This window comes from Ciona intestinalis, unplaced genomic scaffold (genome assembly GCF_000224145.3).
Source record: "Ciona intestinalis unplaced genomic scaffold, KH HT001242.1, whole genome shotgun sequence".
In the NCBI taxonomy this organism is placed as follows: domain Eukaryota; kingdom Metazoa; phylum Chordata; class Ascidiacea; order Phlebobranchia; family Cionidae; genus Ciona; species Ciona intestinalis.
Genome location: NW_004191563.1, coordinates 1 through 17,452, shown reverse-complemented (window position 1 = coordinate 17,452; position 17,452 = coordinate 1). Strand labels below are relative to the sequence as shown.

The window sequence follows — 17,452 nt, the reverse complement described above, 5'->3', positions numbered from 1 at the left end:
CTCACAACTCCCATAGACCGTTGTTAATTGTTTAAAACACAATCAGGATATTTGGATATTATATGCTAAATGTGTCCCGTCTTGCCCCACTCTACTATATCACTTGTAAAATCACTTTTAGATTAAAAACACAAAAACTAAAACCGAATCCCATTTACCATACCATCATTTATATTTATCCCTTTTGGAAAATGATCCTGAAAATCATGTTACTTAAAAACCAAAGAAAAGGGAATCAACAGCAAAACAATAGTTGTTAAAACACGCTGAAGTTCGGGAAAGAATGTCAGTTATAGCACGGCCGTTGCCCCAATTTTTTAGGCACATAAAATAATCCTATTTTTTTATTTTAAATACTACCTAATCAAAAGTGACCAAAATAATTAAAGCTCATCGGGGGTTTCCGGTAACAATAACCCAACAATTTGTAACAATTAAGCTTTGGTTTATTATATAAGGTTACTGTATCGATTGGAAGATATATCCATAAAAAGGGAAGATGTGTTTTAATTATTGATAGTAAAGTATTAAACAGATACTATCTCAGACACATGTTTGGCCTGGGTCTCCAATGTCTTTGTACCTTGGTTTAAATATTCATGATTCGCGTGTGTGACTTAACAGTAGCATTGTCCATGTCATAATTAAAACAAAAGCTTATTATTACATCATAATATCCTGTTGTCCATTCATAATGCCAAGTTTATAAACAAAGTCGTTTTAGAAATACGTCACCAGCTTTTTCAATACAACTACATGTTATGAAGTTATTATATTAAATTCACACCTCAAGAATGTATATTTATTTGTAACTAAATTAAGTTGTTTAAATATTCCATATATGCAAGTTAGGTTTATATATTTATTGTGTTATAGTGTGTAAGCATTATATATATATGTTATTACCAAGCCAATTCTGGCATAAACCCAATGTATAAGAAGAATGTAAGACACAAGACAAACATACAAGTTCGCTAATAAAAATGTTTGACAACCCTGGTCCAAATACTAGGACTACTTGGCATTGATTTAGGACTGCACCCATATAGAATAAAATGTGCATATACAATGTTGGGGTAATGGGCCAACTCTGGTCTAAATCCCAGGTTCCATGACATGCCTCACTGTAGGACCTCACCCATATAAAATAGAATGTGCATATACAATGTTGGGGTAATGGGCCAACTCTGGTCTAAATCCCAGGTCCCATGGCATGCCTCACTGTAGAACCTCACCCATATAGAATAGAATGTGCATATACAATGTTGGGGTAATGGGCCAACTCTGGCCTAAATCCCAGGTCACATGACGTGTCTCGCTGTAGGACCTTATCCATATAGAATAGAATGTGCATACACAATGTTGGGGTAATGAGAACTCTGGTCCAAATCCCAGGTCCCATGACGTGCCTCACTGTAGGACCTCACCCATATAGAATAGAACACACCACGCTATGGTTTTGGGTAATAGGCCAATATGCCTGCCAGTGACACTACACACTAACTCCTTAACTGTCTCTACAGGTTCTTGACTTAGATGAGAAGAACCAAATATTAAAAAGTTTGTTGTGGTACAGATCGTCATGGTATGATCAGAACCTAAAGTGGGAACCAACAGATTTTGAGAATATTAGTGAACGTGAGTTGAATGAATGTTTTATGTTATGACATAAGATTAGATATGTTTTATTACTACATGCATGTGATACAGTATGGGTTATATGAATGAGAGAACGTAACTTATTCGAGGGGCAACGACACACCTCGTGCCCGCTTACGAGTTACTACGAATGTAACTTTTTTATCCTCACATGGCGGGGAAACGACAGTCGTTATAACACGGGTGTTTTGTTTCATACACATCGTGTTCGCTTACGAGTTACCATGTATGTAACTTTGTGGGTGATTGTTTAATGTACGGCTGACAATTTGGACAACCCATTAGTTACCACTGGTTTGAACTTGCAGCAATTATTGAATACCTTGCATGAGCTGTGTAATATGCAGGTAGAAGTGTTTAAATGGCCTGCACCACACATAGCACCCAATAACCCACCCCCTCCCACAGTTCAAAAAGTAAAATGCAATTGTAGATTCAGCTCAGTAAGGACCATCTTTACACCAATTGGGGTAAAGTGTAAGATGCCTTAATAGGGGTATTTGGAAGGTCTTTACCACACAAGAACACTCCCGCAAATAAAGCAATTAGCATGCTTTGCATTAACTGTGTAATGTGTACATTAACCTAACACTAATAGAGAAGGTTTATAATGAACTGTAGCACACATAGACCCGATATTAACCACCATAAACCCCTCCTCCAGTTAAAGTACCTCGCTCAGTAAGGACTATCTTTACACAAATTGTTGTAAAGTATAAGATGCTTAAATGTAGATATTTGAAAGGTCTTTCCCACACATAATAAACACCTAACAATAACGACACCTCCCCCCTCCAGTTGAAGTTCCTCACTCTCTTGTATGGAGACCTGATATAGTAATGTACGAAGAGATTGGAGACAAGGATTATTCTCCCCGACTCCCATACGTTAGCATTACAAGCAAAGGAATGGTGGAATATAAGGAACCTTGTGCGTTTCATACCTCATGCGCGATCGACACATCTTTCTTCCCATTTGATGTGCAGGTAATGTGAGCATTATACTTGGTGTGGATTACATAATGTAGATATTGATGTGCAGGTAATGTGAGCATTATACTTGGTGTGGATTACATAATGTAGATATTGATGTGCAGGTAATGTGAGCATTATACTTGGTGTGGATTATTAGTGATCATATATAATGTAGAGGTTATGTATATTATAATGACTTCATTGTACTTTAATTATAGACTATGTATATTGTGTAATATATGCATGTTTGTATACAGTAGTTACACCTATTACTTGTACCAATTTTTTCCGATTTGATGTACAGGTAATGTGGGCAATATACTTGGTGTAAATATATATATAGTTCAATAAATAGATAAGCCTCGGAAAATGAAATCATGAATTTGAGATTAAATATTCAACGACAGAAAATGATGTCATTTGTTAAAAAGTGACAGGAAATGATGTCATTTAAGGGGAAATGATGTAATTTGAGAGGAAATGATGTCATGTTTAGGAACCTAACAGGATATGATGTCATCCAGGTTTGTCACATGACTTATGTCTCATGGACGCAACCAGTCACGCATATCGACTTGATCACCGACCGTGAACCTCAACAACTAATGAAGGACGCCAAGCAATATTTCATCAACACAGGAGAATGGCAGTTTGTGAGGCTGTCAGCTCGTAAAAAGGTGGGTGTTTTATTACAGATAAAGTGGGGTGGGGCAAGATGGAACATCTTTCCATTCTATTTTCTCGTCACAACAACAAATAGATTACTCTAAAATAGAGATTGTATTTAAACCATATAGGAGTTTATTGTAATTATCAATAAATCATGTAATGATAATGTTGATGGGTTAAGTGTCTTATGATTTAGTTTGTGTTGGATAATTTATTCATGAGAAACCATATATATATTGTGTTGTTTAAACGTGGTTTGTATTTTGCAGATGAAGGATTATGGGAATCTGATCACTAATGATTCAGAGGATGTGACCGTGAACACTAGGTAAGATGAGGGGCAAACAGTGTACCAGTTCACATGTATGATAAGGGGCAAACAGTGTACCGGTTTACATGGTCCCACTCCCAGATACCTTGGCACAGTAGTTCTGTTCTATATGGGTGAGGTCCTACAGCCAGAGTCCAGGGTTGAGTTAGCCCATTACTTCAACATTGTATATGCATCCCTGCCACAATAATTAGCATGCATGAGCCCAGAAGATATGAGGTTCAAGGCTCAACACTGCTACCATTTTGGCATATATGTCCTTGAGTGAGACACTTAATGGTAATTGCTCCAACCCAGTTGTCACTATAATACAGTGCATGCCAAAATAGCTTTAAAGTCACTTGCAGTTGGCCATTTGTCAATACAATCACAAAAGCCTTTGTTCCCAATCATATTCTACAATAACATGTTTATATTCATACCAAAAACCCAAAGTTACCATGTTGGTTACACATGGCTGCCATAGCTTCACAACTCGACTATGGGCATTCGAGTGGGAATATACGGCAAGTGACACAAGTTTGCAGACATGAGATATAAATAAACGTAAAATGTGAACTGCTTATCCACACACTGCAATAGCTTCAGGAACTCGACTGTGGGCATGGGAGTGGCAACCATGGATAAGTCACTCAAGTTCCCACCCACGAGGATATAAATGACCAAACCAACCAAAAGTCATGTCTGCTTATCCACACACTGCAATAGCTTCAGCAACTCGACTGTGGGCATGGGAGTGGCAACCATGGATAAGTCACTCAAGTTCCCACCCACAAGATATAAATGACCAAACCAACCAAAAGTCATGTCTGCTTATCCACACACTGCAATAGCTTCAGCAACTCGACTGTGGGCATGGGAGTGGCAACCATGGGTAAGTCACTCAAGTTCCCACCCACGAAGATATAAATGACCAAACCAACCAAAAGTCATGTCTGCTTATCCACACACTGCAATAGCTTCAGCAACTCGACTGTGGGCATGGGAGTGGCAACCATGAATAAGTCACTCAGGTTCCCACCCATGAAGATATAAATGACCAAACCAACCAAAAGTCATGTCTGCTTATCCACACACTGCAATAGCTTCAGCAACTCGACTGTGGGCATGGGAGTGGCAACCATGGATAAGTCACTCAAGTTCCCACCCACGAAGATATAAATGACCAAACCAACCAAAAGTCATGTCTGCTTATCCACACACTGTAATAGCTTCAGCAACTCGACTGTGGGCATGGGAGTGGCAACCATGGATAAGTCACTCAAGTTCCCACCCAGGATATAAATGACCAAACCAACCAAAAGTCATGTCTGCTTATCCACACACTACAATAGCTTCAGCAACTCGACTGTGGGCATGGGAGTGGCAACCATGGATAATTCACTCAAGTTCCCACCCACGAAGATATAAATGACCAAACCAACCAAAAGTCATGTCTGCTTATCCACACACTGTAATAGCTTCAGCAACTCGACTGTGGGCATGGGAGTGGCAACCATGGATAAGCCACTCAAGTTCCCACCCACAAGGATATAAACAACCACCCAATAGCCAAAGTAACAATGTATATTTTCAGGTCACATTCACAATAGTGGTTCGTAGGAATTCGTCACTCTACATGCAAAGCATGCTCTTCCCCAGCATCCTGCTAACAACTGTGGCTCTACTAGGATTCTATTTACCTCCTGATTCAGGGGAGAGGATCGGGCTTCAGATAACTATATTGCTCACATTCATGGTAAATATTGTCCATGTACAATGTTGGATTATAAGGTGTCACAATTTTATAGGGTAGACAGTTACACTCATAGTTGTCAAACATAGGAAACCTCATTGATTAATGTGGTGAATGCAATATACTTTGGCTCTGCTTATTTGTATAGACACCTAACAGCAGGTAAAATCTGGGGTGACATTGTTAAAATACAGTTACACCCAGGTTGTCAAACATAGGGAACCTCATTGATTAATGTGGTGAATGCAATATACTTTGGCTCTGCTTGTTTGTATAGACACCTAACAGCAGGGTAAAATCTGTGGTGACATTGTTAAAATACAAAAAAAAATAATTAAAAAAAAATATATTTTTGACAATTTTTTGATTAAACATCCCCCCCTCTTATTTTTTTTCTGCATACACCCCAAGTAAACCATCTACTCCCAGGTTTTCCTCCTCGCAGTTGGAGAGATGTTCCCTGCCTCCACTGGTCCCTACTTAGGCATCTACTTTGTAATATGTATGGGGTTGCTGGGAGTCAACCTCCTCATGACTGTGATTGTACTTCATGTGCATTTCAAACCAGTGGTGAACGTGGATCCAAAGCTGATGAAACGGAAGCCACATTGTATAGGAAGGTGTAGAAGGTGGGTGTATGGGTGTCAATAAGGGCTATGAGATGGGGGTTGTTTATGGGTGAGGTCCATGCTAAGGTGGGCGCATGTAAGAAGTTTATCTGTGATTGGGAAGTTAGTTATACTTGCTCCAATTCAACGAGTCCAGCAAAGGCACCAGAGTTGGCTCATGGTCATTTGGAAATAGTATGTAAACGGTGCAAGGAAAGTTCATTGACACTTTGGTTTACAAAAGTCTGTAGGCCTGCTGTGAATATAATTGGTTTGGAAGTCATATAGGTGGGAATTGAACCTACAACTTGGTATAAAAAAAGATTGGATTCCTCAAAGTAAAAATGATTGACATTTGAAATAGATTTTTGGCTTCCTTTGGTTGGATTTGAACCTTGTACCCTCATGTTCAGGTTCTTTGGCTGCAATGATTCCAGTGATGATGAGAAGACACGGATGCAAAAGATGAGAAAGAAGGAATTATATCGAACAAGATCTGCTGTTCCGAGGGTGACGAGGAAGATCTTGCAGTTTTGTGATCGCTATTGGAGTGTGGGGGAAGTTGGGGCAAGGTGAATATCATTGTTTCAATTCTAACTTAGATTGTTTAAAGTTCGCGCCGTGGCAAAGTGGTTAGCGTGTTTGCTTCTATGCCCAGAGTTACAAGTTCAAGGCGCCATGCTGCTACTATTTAGGGCATGTGTGTTCCTAGGGCAAGACACTTAATGGTAATTGTTCCAACCCAGTGGCCACTAATGGGTTTTCCAAATTATCGGTTATATATAAAAACCAATCACTTATAATATTGCATACGTGGTAACTTGTAATTTGTGCGCGTGTTTCTCTGGGCAAGACACTTGATGTCAGTTGTTCGAACCCAGTGTTTACTAATGGGGTTAAAGTGTCAGCCATACAGAAAACAATCACCCCCAAAGTTACATATGTGGTAACTCGTAAGCACGGGCGCGAGGGATGTACCCGAATAGATAAACAAACTTCATATTATTTAATGCAGATGGATGAAAACCATCAGCGACGATGAGCTTGATGATGTCACTGTTGATGATGTCATGCAGGACACTGATAACTCGGAAACCATGACAGACGATGATGATGTCACTTGGGTGGATTCACGCGATGAAGCGATGTTGAAAACGGAGGTCGTTCGAACATCGGCGAACGTTTCCGATAAATCAAGGCCAAGTGTTGTGGTGGATGCAGTATCATTGCCTCATGTTGTGGAGGGGTGGGTTGTTTATAAATAAGTTGCATATATAGCTCGTATAATGTTGGTTACTGTGGTTATTTATAAATGAGTTATGTATATGAACCAGTACACTGTTTGTTACAATGATTATTTGGTGGCTTTGAAAGAGTTGTGGAAGGCTGGATTATTTATACGTATGGGTAAAGTCTTGTAAGGACTAGTGCAACCAAAGCCTACCTGGCTCTAACCCAGAGGGTACAAGTTCAAAGCTCGGTGTTGCTACCATTGTGGGCGTATGGGGGCAGTGAGGTTGTAGCACATGTGTTTGGAAGGTATTTAACATACATTACTTCAACCTGCGGTCGCGTAAAACCTTAACAGTGTGCTAACACAGGGATAAATAGATTAGATTCATTCATTTATATATAAGCTGGTACAGACGTAAAGTGCTTGTTGTTTAAACCCACAGTAGCACGGTGTCTGCCCTATATTATAACCATTGCGTCAAAGAAACAAATTTCTTATTTAATAATCAAACGTTTTTTTCAGTATCTCTGTGCCTAGTGTTGCCTCAAAGAAATCTGAGATTGACGGCTTTATAATGTTGCAACAAAACCATCAAAACAATGAAGCTGAAATATCACCGGAAAAGAAAATGGAAACACTGGGTTTAAAAATGCCTCGAAAGTCGTTTTCGAACCCGACGACTTTAAAACGTTCGATTTCTGATTCTTCGAAGACTGAGGAGGTGAAGATGGGTCGACCCACTTCGTCAGGGAGACCAGAGGGTTCGGAGCACGAGTCCAGGAGTGGCTCGATTGTTTCAAACATATTTCGACACCGAGTTTTGGGGGTTGTGGGCGACGTGAGGGATTATATAAGGAAGGTGAGGCCATGATGTCATTATTGATGATGTCATAGAGTTGTGATGTCATGATGAGATGATGTCATTTAAATTTTTCAGAAACTTTTTTTTAGAATAGTTTTTTTTTTTTAGAAAGTTTAAAATGATGTCATATTTTAATGATGAATTATCTTGTTTATTCAGCTGTTGTTGCTACCAGGCATAATATAACATATAGATAAATACTTCTCTTATATATCATATTATTTAGTCGGAAATGACTCGCGTGAAGAAACGAAAATCCCGAAAAAGGCGAAAGAGAGAGAGACGAGAAAAAAGGAAAGAAGAAGAACAAGAGAGACAAGACCTTGAACAGGAAGAATGGAAAAGTGTGGCACGAGCTATCGATGTTATTTTCTTCCGATTCTACGTCTTTTTTATCGTTGTCAGCCATGTTGGATTGTTGGCTAAAGCATTACATAGCTGGCTGGTGGATGATAGGTTATGACGTCATAAACTGTTGTTATGATGTCATAATGAAACTGCTACTATGACCTCACAGGTGGAAAAGACATAATATGATGTCATAAGTTTAGTAAACTATGATGTCATCATGACATCACATTGCATTAACTCAAACAATCTATTTCAATAAAGTTCTACTTGATCGATAAGTTTGATCAATTATATTATAGATTTTATTTTTAAAAACAGACTTGTCTGCAGCCAAAGATTGAGTGTAAAAGTAAGCCCTAACTGGTAGCCAAGCATATATGTTCAAAGGGTTGGTGTTTTGTTTCATCTATGGTGTTTTCATCAATTACACTGCAAAGATTACAAGTAAAAGCCTCTTCTAGCCAGGTCGTATAATAATGAAATATAGACTGTTACGCAGCCAACCCCCTTAACCGATGAAATCGCTCTGTTACGCAGCCATTTCAGTTTTAACCAATCAAATCGCTTCGGTGAAACTGTATTACCATAAGACGTATCAGACCCCTAACCGAAGTGTTATTTAGGGCGAGCGCTTTAACATAGGCTTTTCCTGACTGTTCATGGCCAATTATTAAACTTTTTACGCGCACAAAATTGGGTAACCACTTAGTAAGACAAAGATTAAAAACCATAGCTTTAGATGGATTTGTGCAAGTTACAAACCTTAGCAATTGTATATATGGGTCATGGTGTATCACACTGCAGTGTAAACCAATATTGCGCCTTTTTCGCTCAAAAATACACTCTATATTACACAAGCTAAAATCAAACTATTTTATGATGTCACAACCACTTTTTTTTCTATTCTGTATGGTCCTAAGGACTTGGGATATATGCCACATATGGCCCTTTCTCCCCAAAAAGTACAATTCTTTTCACACAAGTTAAAATGAAAATGCCACAAACACTCACTTTGCGATGAAATCCTCCTGAGACAAATTATAATTAAACTCCTCGATGAGCTCGTAATCCACCATCGCCCTGTTGATCATCTCCTGGTGCTGGAGGAGTTGCTCCGGGACTCCTTTCATCCATTCTCGCATTTCCGTTAACTCCTCAACTGAGTTGGGCTTCTCGTATAACTTGCGGTTGATGAACTTACATTCCTCGCAAGCCTGGGGGTGAATGTGGTGTTTATATAAGGAAGAATGTAACTTATTTATCCTCACATGACAGGGTAATGACAGTTATAAACTCGCAAGCCTAGGAAGGGTGGGTGAGGGGTTATATAGTAAATACAGTGTTTATATATTATATAAATATTGTAAATAAATCTAAGTTGTATTCCAATGACAATTGTTTATTTAATTGTATTAACTCTGTTTCATACACCTCATGCCCACTTACGAGTTACCAGGTATGTAACTTTGTGGGTGATTGCTTTTATGTATGACTGACAATTTGACAGCAAAACAATAGTTACCACACAATAGATTAGCAGCCCAACTGTGAGCATTCGCAACAAGTGCTGAGTCACTTAAGTTAACAACGAGGATATAAATAACCTAGAACTAAAACTAAGACAAAAATCGTGACGAAATTTTAAACCCAAGATTCCGATGCCGATCAAAGGCAGTAAAAGATACAAAGCTTATCTCGTGTCTTGAAGCCATGCAAGGTTGACATGGATTATGAGGATTAAGCGAGGCTTAACTCACCAGATGCTTGGCACAGAAACATAAATATTTGTGATTAACTTAAACTTGCGGTTCTTAGATTGTCTGGTAACTTATTCATCATACTCAGTATAGATGATAAATTGAAAAGAGCTTTTTTAAGGTTAATTTTTTATGATTTTGTTTAGATACTTTTTATGCTGTAGTATTAGGACATCTAAGTTATTTAAAGTACATTATAGTGTAGAAGTTATACATACCCAAAATTGTACATATATTTCTTAGATTACAAATTGAAAAGAATTTTTTAGATTATTTTATAATTATGCGCTGTATTAAGATATCTAATACATTTAAAATACATTTTAGTTTGGTATAAATTCAACATCGCTTGAAAACAGACTTTTTAGGAATCTGGGATTTTCTGGGATATTTCTTTGGGAATTACAATGCTGTTAAACAACAATAAGAACCACGTATGCCACATAAAAACAAACTTCATGGTAAACCAACTTTTTGTATAAATTTGAATTAATTGTTCACATTGGTGAATAAGCACTGAGTTTGTTGTATTGTAAGCACGAGGATAAACCATTGTGAGGTTTAAGGTATATATAATGACTACTGTGTGGTCACAATGGGTTGACATCATAAACAGATTATTAGGTCATAATAATTCATCGTGATTTATCAAGTGCCATGTGTGTGGCTGTTTGGTAACAGTGCTTAATATTTGTATAAAAATCTATGTATAATGTATATGTATGCAGCACGGGAATTATTTTGAGGTAATTTTTCCCTTTTTTCGGTTTCTTTTGCTGATAATTTGGACAACCCATTCGTGACCACTGGGTTGAAGCAATTGCCGATAAGTGCCCTGCCCAAGGACACATATACCCACAATAGTGGCCACGACAAGCCTTGAGCCCATTAGCCTAAGTGAGAAGCCATAGCGCTAAACACTTTGCCACGGCACTGGTAAAGATACACAATAAATTAAAACAATAAAAAAAATGCTATTTTTGATCTGAAAATTCACCTATATAAAACATCGACAGCGAGCATAAGGTGTATAAAAAGCCAACCATATAATATCTCGACAGCGAGCATGAGGTACAAACCTCATCAGCTTGATCTCTCAACTTCTTGGCCAATAATTCCAACACAGCGTTGGCGAGTGTCTTCCTTTTCTTGGACAAGGATTGTCTCACATTCTCGGTCCCAACCCAGAACGCCCCAATCACGATACTGGATGGGATCTCTGCTTCTATCTTCTCCTTCTCCAACAAATGCATGTCAACCTCGGCTTTAACCTGGGCAGCTGTATGCTCCTGGCTGTCAAACTCCCTGTAAATATGATCATTATATTGTTAGTAAGTAGTTTTGTTATGAATGAAAGAATTTAACTTATGGCAGGGCAACAACAGTCGTTATAACAGGGGTGTTCTGTTTCATACACCTCATGCCGCCTATGAGCTACCACGTATGTAACTTATTTATCCTCGCATGGCGGGGTGGTGACAGTCGTTACAACACAAGTGTTCTGTTTCATTCACCTTGTGCCAGCTTACGAGTTTCAGTGTAGGTAACTTTGTGGGTAATTGTTTTTTGTATGGCTGACAATTTTGACAATCCATTAGTGACCACTGGGTTGAAGCACCTCTGCCAGCTTAAGAGTTATCAAGTACATTATTTTGTACGTAGTTATTTTTTTGTGGATTTTTTCTTTTTTATGTGTGGCTGATAAGATAAACCATTAAGACACATATGCCCATAATAATAGCAACAACGAGCTATGAACCCTAACATGGCCAAGGGCAGACGTTCCTTTTTACATCATAAGATAGAATAACCAAACAACATACTTGATATAATCATCAACCACCAAGTTATGCAGGTCAAGATGCTTGATGTAGCACTTTGCATGCGAACGCATGGGGATCAGGGATTGTTGGACGGCGTGGCTGGAAAGATAAGTGAATGTCATTTATTTGACATTTATTTCAAGGAAGTCAAATTTATTTGAAATAAATAAATATAGTGCGGTGAACTCACTTAAGTTAACAAAAAGTATTAAAAAAAACTGAGATTTATTTTCCAGTTATTTTAAAGTTGCTACAACACACTTAAATGATAGCTTTCTATAATTTACTTATTTACTTTGATTATTTATCGTGCCACCTCAGACAGCCAATAAATCACAATCACTTTCTATTTTTCAATACTTCCCCACTCCAAATCACTCACATTATAGTTTTCCTCAGTTCTTCCACATTGGGCTCATGAGCTCCAACTGACTCTAGTAAAGCGGCTCCCCTCCAGAACAACTCCTCTAACACGTACCTCTCAAGCTGAGGTACATGCTGTGTTGATGCAATGGCTTTATCAAACAACCCAACCAAGGATGGTTCAAACGATTCTAACGGTGTGCTGTATTGAACACCTGTGGCATCTGTTGGTATATATGGAGTAAATGTAGTTTGATCTTGAAATTTACAGTGGCATTTTAGCAACAAAAGTCATTATAACACAGATGTTCTGTTTCATACACCTCGTGCCAGCTTACAAGTTACCACGTATGTAACTTATTTATCTTTGCATGGTGGGGCAACGACATTCGTTATAACACAGGTGGGGTGTTCTGTTTCATACACCTCGTGCCGCTTATAAGTTAGTTTTCATTTAATTTAATGGGAACAACATATATAACTAAAACTAGGGCTAACTTAACTTTATTTAAATAAAATCAAAGTATGCTGAAACACAAAACATAGGTTTTACAAATATTAACAAGAGAAGGATGAGTAATTTAGCTTAACAAGTCTGAACAACCGAACTAAGAATACTGTGGACTGAATAGAAGGGGGTCGCTTATAAAGGATCGCTGATTACAAATGCTGATTAGTAATGAATGAATGAATGTAACTTATTTATCCTCGCGTGGCCGGAAAACGACAGTCGTAATCATACGGGTTTATTACCTCGTGCCAGCTTACGAGTTACCATGTATGTTACTTTGTGGGTAATTATTTTTTTTTGGATTTTTTCATTTTTTTTTATGTATGGCTGATATATGGGCAACCCATTAGTGACCATTGGGTTGGAGCAATTGCCGTTAAGTGTCTTGCCCAAGGACACATACGCCGACAATGGTAGCAGCGACAAGTCTTGAACCCATTACCTCTGAGTTACAGGCAGGCGCACTAACCACTATGCCACGGCGCCGAATGCTAAGGGAAACGAGGATTAGTATTGAAAGGAATTGGCGGTAGTTCGACATAGAAATAACAAAAACAATAACCATATTAATATAACCATCCACTCACCCATAACAAGATCAATAACAAAGAGTGGGTTCCTCTTAGGTTTAAACGGCGACGCCAACACCGTTCCTGGCCACTCCATCTCATCCTTACATTCCATGACTTGGTAACAAGCATCACTTATCATGGTGGTGAAGTTTGTGAGGGAATCTTGCACCAAGTAACGCAGGGAGTCCTGGGGTAAACATGTGCTTTATATATTCGCTTCTACTTTGTTATATTGGATGATATTTATATTACTTTTACCAAAATATTACTTAAATTTTTTTTTTTAAGCATGTGTTTAATATTTCTTATAAAGGGGAACCTAGAATAGGTGTATGAGACAATCAACGCCCGTCCCCGCCTGCTCCATCAATAAAATACCCCAAATCTGTTTTAATGTATTTAAAAATATGTGTTATATATATTAGCTTCTACTTTGTGGTTGAAGTAAAAGGCAAGACAAGTATGTCTTCTATTAGTCTGTCGCAATATAGAATATATAATTAAAAAAAAACGAATATAGAATTTTAAAATATAGAATTTAGAATATAGAATTTAAAAAAACATATATTAGTTTATGGTAATAAAGGAATTATGGTGAATGGAACAGCCCAAGTGCTTGTCAATTTTTCATGGTTCCAAACCCCTTTTTTGGAAAAATTCCGCACCCTTTGCCAATCGCCTCTAAAACAAACAAAGCTATAAGCGGAGGTTTCCTTCTGGCTTCCTGAACAATATGTGTTTGTTTCCTTTAAAACACCAACAGTACACTAGTGGAAACACTTTGTAGTATGCATATAAATGTATTCACAAGGTCCCAGGTTCAAACCCCAGGTAAGCTAGTCACCTGCATGCAGAACTTGACCATTTCCATGTATTTCCTTAGTTTCGAAATCCTATAGACCTCCCAGTTTGTCTCATACATGTTGAACCATCCCTTCCCTACATATTGGAAGCTACCTCGTACAACCATGCGTAACGTGGAGATCCATGAGTCTCGTAGGAACAATTGAACCTGGGGGAAATATAAGTGTTTAGAGGAGAATGTATGTGTGTAAGGTTCCTGTTTAAGGGAATGTGCATAGATCCACATTTTTTTTTTTTCTTCAGTAAATGCATCACGTTTTGTACCACATTATTAACCAGGCTACAGTAAAGTAAGCTTTATAATTCTATTTCTAAAGTGTTTAAATTTTGGGGTAAACCTGGGGGTGCATTAAAATGCAGTTAGTGACATTAAAATGCACCCATTTTGAATAAAATGATCATTCGGAAGCTTTTTGAATATTGTGCAGTACATTTTGGCATTGCTACATTGTATGGGCACATGAATCAAATCGATTTTAGAACCAGGGTAGAACTGAGGAGCTAAAACATATGATGTCACCCTTTGTTTTAAACACTTGAGTGGCTTATTCATGATATTATACAGTTAACATCTCTGTTCTTCACTAAATATTATCCATCGGAATTATCCCTTGACCGTAACTTTCGAATGCAACAACGGTATTTGTGACAGCACAAGATATTCACCGGAATTAGAACAACATTGAAAATTTTTGACGTATTAAGCTTATATACATGACCAATATAACACCATTATACCAGCACCTATATACCTGGGTGTAAGCTTGTGATTGGTTTTGCTCAAACTCTTCAAGTTTCATGCTTTTAGTTAAAGTTGTGTTAAATAGAGACATGACTTTCACTTTGTTGCATTCAGTGTGGACCTGGGGGGAGAAGGGGAATAAACAAAAGTGTGGCTTGTGGGTTGTTTGTTGTCTTTGCAATAGTGGCTGGCCATTTGCCACTAGACTAGATGTTACAGGTTCGATGCTCGATGCTGCTACCATTGTGGGTATGTGTATCCTTATCAAAGGCATGTAACGGCAGTTGCTTCAACCCAGTGAACATTAATAGGTTATATAAATATTCAGCTTATATAGAAAAACAATCACCAACAAAGTTACATTTGTGGTAGATTGTAAGCGGGCACGAGGTGTATGAAACAGAACACCCGTGTTATAACGACTGTTGTTGCCCCGCCATGCGAGGATAAATGTGACAAATAAAAATGATAAAGGAGTATTATTACAGCTTAGGCATTCCCCTTACACCACACGCATCCTTACCTTCCCCGAAGCAACAATTGCCTCAACTCTCGTCCACAATGAATTGAATGCAAAACTATCCCTTTGTTCTTCAAAGTCGTATTCTGGAACATCTGACACTCGCCCTGTGTGATGTCATGGTTACAGTCAAAATAATTACCAATTAATGATGAATATACGTATGGGAAATTTACAATAACCGATTGTATGTATGGGTGAGGTTGTACGTCAAAGCATGCTAAGTTGGCACATTATCCCATAACATAACAAAAATACCAGCAGAGCCAAAAGGTTGTTGGTTAATGGGCCAACGACTTGAACAAGGATCTCACCCATATATAGAATAGAATGTGCATATACAATGTTGGGGTAATGGGCCAACTCTGGTCTAAATCCCAGGCCCCATGACGTGCCTCACTGTAGGACCTCACCCATATAGAATAGAATGTTCATATACAGTGTTGGGGTAATGGGCCAACTCTGGTCTAAATCCCAGGTTCCATGGCATGCCTCACTGTAGGACCTCACCCATATAGAATAGAATGTGCATATACAGTGTTGGGGTAATGGATCAACTCTGGCCTAAATCCCAGGTCCCATGGCATGCCTCACTGTAGGATCTCAACCATATAAAATAGAATGTGCATATACAATGTTGGGGTAATGGGCCAACTCTGGTCTAAATCCCAGGTCCCATGGCATGCCTCACTGTAGGACCTCACTCATATAGAATAGAATGTGCATATACAGTGTTGGGGCAATGGGCCAACTCTGGTCTAAATCCCAGGTCCCATGGCTTGCCTCACTGTAGGACCTCACCCATATAGAATAGAATGTTCATATACAGTGTTGGGGTAATGGGCCAACTCTGGTCTAAATCCCAGGTTCCATGGCATGCCTCACTGTAGGACCTCACCCATATAGAATAGAATGTGCATATACAGTGTTGGGGTAATGGATCAACTCTGGCCTAAATCCCAGGTCCCATGGCATGCCTCACTGTAGGATCTCAACCATATAAAATAGAATGTGCATATACAATGTTGGGGTAATGGGCCAACTCTGGTCTAAATCCCAGGTCCCATGGCATGCCTCACTGTAGGACCTCACTCATATAGAATAGAATGTGCATATACAGTGTTGGGGCAATGGGCCAACTCTGGTCTAAATCCCAGGTCCCATGGCTTGCCTCACTGTAGGACCTCACCCATATAGAATTGAATGTGCATATACAATGTTGGGGTAATGGGCCAACTCTGTGTCAATATCCCAGGTCCCATGGCTTGCCTCACTGTAGGACCTCACCCATATAGAATAGAACGTGCATATACAATTATGGGGTAATGGATCAACTCTGGCCTAAATCCCAGGTCCCATGGCATGCTTCACTGTAGGACCTCAACCATATAAAATAGAATGTTCATATACAATGTTGGAGTAATGGGCTAACTCTGGCCTAAATCCTAGGTTCCATGGCGTGCTTCACTGTAGGACCTCACCCATATAGAATATAAATTAATACCAAACACCAACCAACCTGTACACGATGAATACTGAGGTTCAGGTTCAGGCAGCGTGACGTAAGCGAAAGATTTCGGGTTTCTTGAAACAACTTTATCGAAGACAAGTTTGTTCATTGTTCGCGAAAACTCCAATCCTACTTGGTGTTCAAGGTTTGATACACAATTCAATAACCTGGGATATAAATGTTAAAATATAAATATAACAGCGCATATATAAGGCATAGGCACCAACCTTGGGGTGGCAGGGTGGGCAGGCCTACCCCTGAAAATTTGTTTGACGCTGCCATTTAGGTAAAGTATATTATTTTATTATACAATTGGTTGGACTTTTTTTGTCTGATTTTTGTCTGTCTTAATAAGTTAATATAAGGA

At 38.7% G+C, this 17,452-nt stretch overlaps 3 protein-coding genes across 3 annotated transcripts; 2 read left to right on the top strand and 1 right to left on the bottom strand.

The window, feature by feature from the left end:
* The first annotated feature begins 1,384 nt into the window (after positions 1-1,384).
* LOC100186264 (5-hydroxytryptamine receptor 3A-like) lies at positions 1,385-3,992 on the top strand. Its single transcript, XM_018817298.2, has 4 exons — positions 1,385-1,638; positions 2,458-2,645; positions 3,158-3,310; positions 3,572-3,992. Exons 2-4 carry the CDS (start codon positions 2,499-2,501, stop codon positions 3,632-3,634), a joined length of 363 nt encoding a protein of 120 aa, XP_018672843.1. The 5' UTR covers positions 1,385-1,638; positions 2,458-2,498; the 3' UTR covers positions 3,635-3,992.
* Positions 3,993-4,127: 135 nt separating this feature from the next.
* LOC104266775 lies at positions 4,128-8,701 on the top strand. Its single transcript, XM_018817297.2, has 7 exons — positions 4,128-4,161; positions 5,209-5,371; positions 5,798-5,997; positions 6,390-6,548; positions 6,992-7,222; positions 7,733-8,069; positions 8,299-8,701. Exons 2-7 carry the CDS (start codon positions 5,252-5,254, stop codon positions 8,533-8,535), a joined length of 1,284 nt encoding a protein of 427 aa, XP_018672842.1. The 5' UTR covers positions 4,128-4,161; positions 5,209-5,251; the 3' UTR covers positions 8,536-8,701.
* LOC100176059 (dynein heavy chain 1, axonemal-like) lies at positions 8,670-17,265 on the bottom strand. The gene is made up of 10 exons (XM_002123930.3): positions 17,095-17,265; positions 15,579-15,682; positions 15,066-15,176; positions 14,294-14,461; positions 13,465-13,636; positions 12,386-12,590; positions 12,004-12,102; positions 11,260-11,485; positions 9,435-9,637; positions 8,670-8,852 (listed from the first exon to the last, which is right to left on the bottom strand). The coding sequence occupies exons 1-10, from the start codon at positions 17,192-17,194 to the stop codon at positions 8,780-8,782; spliced, it is 1,461 nt and encodes a 486-aa protein (XP_002123966.3). The 5' UTR covers positions 17,195-17,265; the 3' UTR covers positions 8,670-8,779.
* Positions 17,266-17,452: the final 187 nt, after the last annotated feature.

Bases quoted from the DNA above. Each gene is read 5' to 3' on its own strand.
- LOC104266775 (XM_018817297.2), top strand. From the start codon at position 5,252: ATGCAAAGCATGCTCTTCCCCAGCATCCTGCTAACAACTGTGGCTCTA. The intron at 5,372-5,797 runs GTAAATATTGTC...ATCTACTCCCAG, and splicing joins CTATATTGCTCACATTCATG to GTTTTCCTCCTCGCAGTTGG. The intron at 6,549-6,991 runs GTGAATATCATT...TATTTAATGCAG, and splicing joins GTGGGGGAAGTTGGGGCAAG to ATGGATGAAAACCATCAGCG.
- LOC100186264 (XM_018817298.2), top strand. From the start codon at position 2,499: ATGTACGAAGAGATTGGAGACAAGGATTATTCTCCCCGACTCCCATAC. The intron at 2,646-3,157 runs GTAATGTGAGCA...GATGTCATCCAG, and splicing joins TCTTCCCATTTGATGTGCAG to GTTTGTCACATGACTTATGT. The intron at 3,311-3,571 runs GTGGGTGTTTTA...TGTATTTTGCAG, and splicing joins GGCTGTCAGCTCGTAAAAAG to ATGAAGGATTATGGGAATCT.
- LOC100176059 (XM_002123930.3), bottom strand. From the start codon at position 17,194: ATGAACAAACTTGTCTTCGATAAAGTTGTTTCAAGAAACCCGAAATCT. The intron at 12,591-13,464 runs GTGAGTGGATGG...ATATACCAACAG, and splicing joins TGTTATTGATCTTGTTATGG to ATGCCACAGGTGTTCAATAC. The intron at 11,486-12,003 runs GTATGTTGTTTG...TCATATTTACAG, and splicing joins GTGGTTGATGATTATATCAA to GGAGTTTGACAGCCAGGAGC.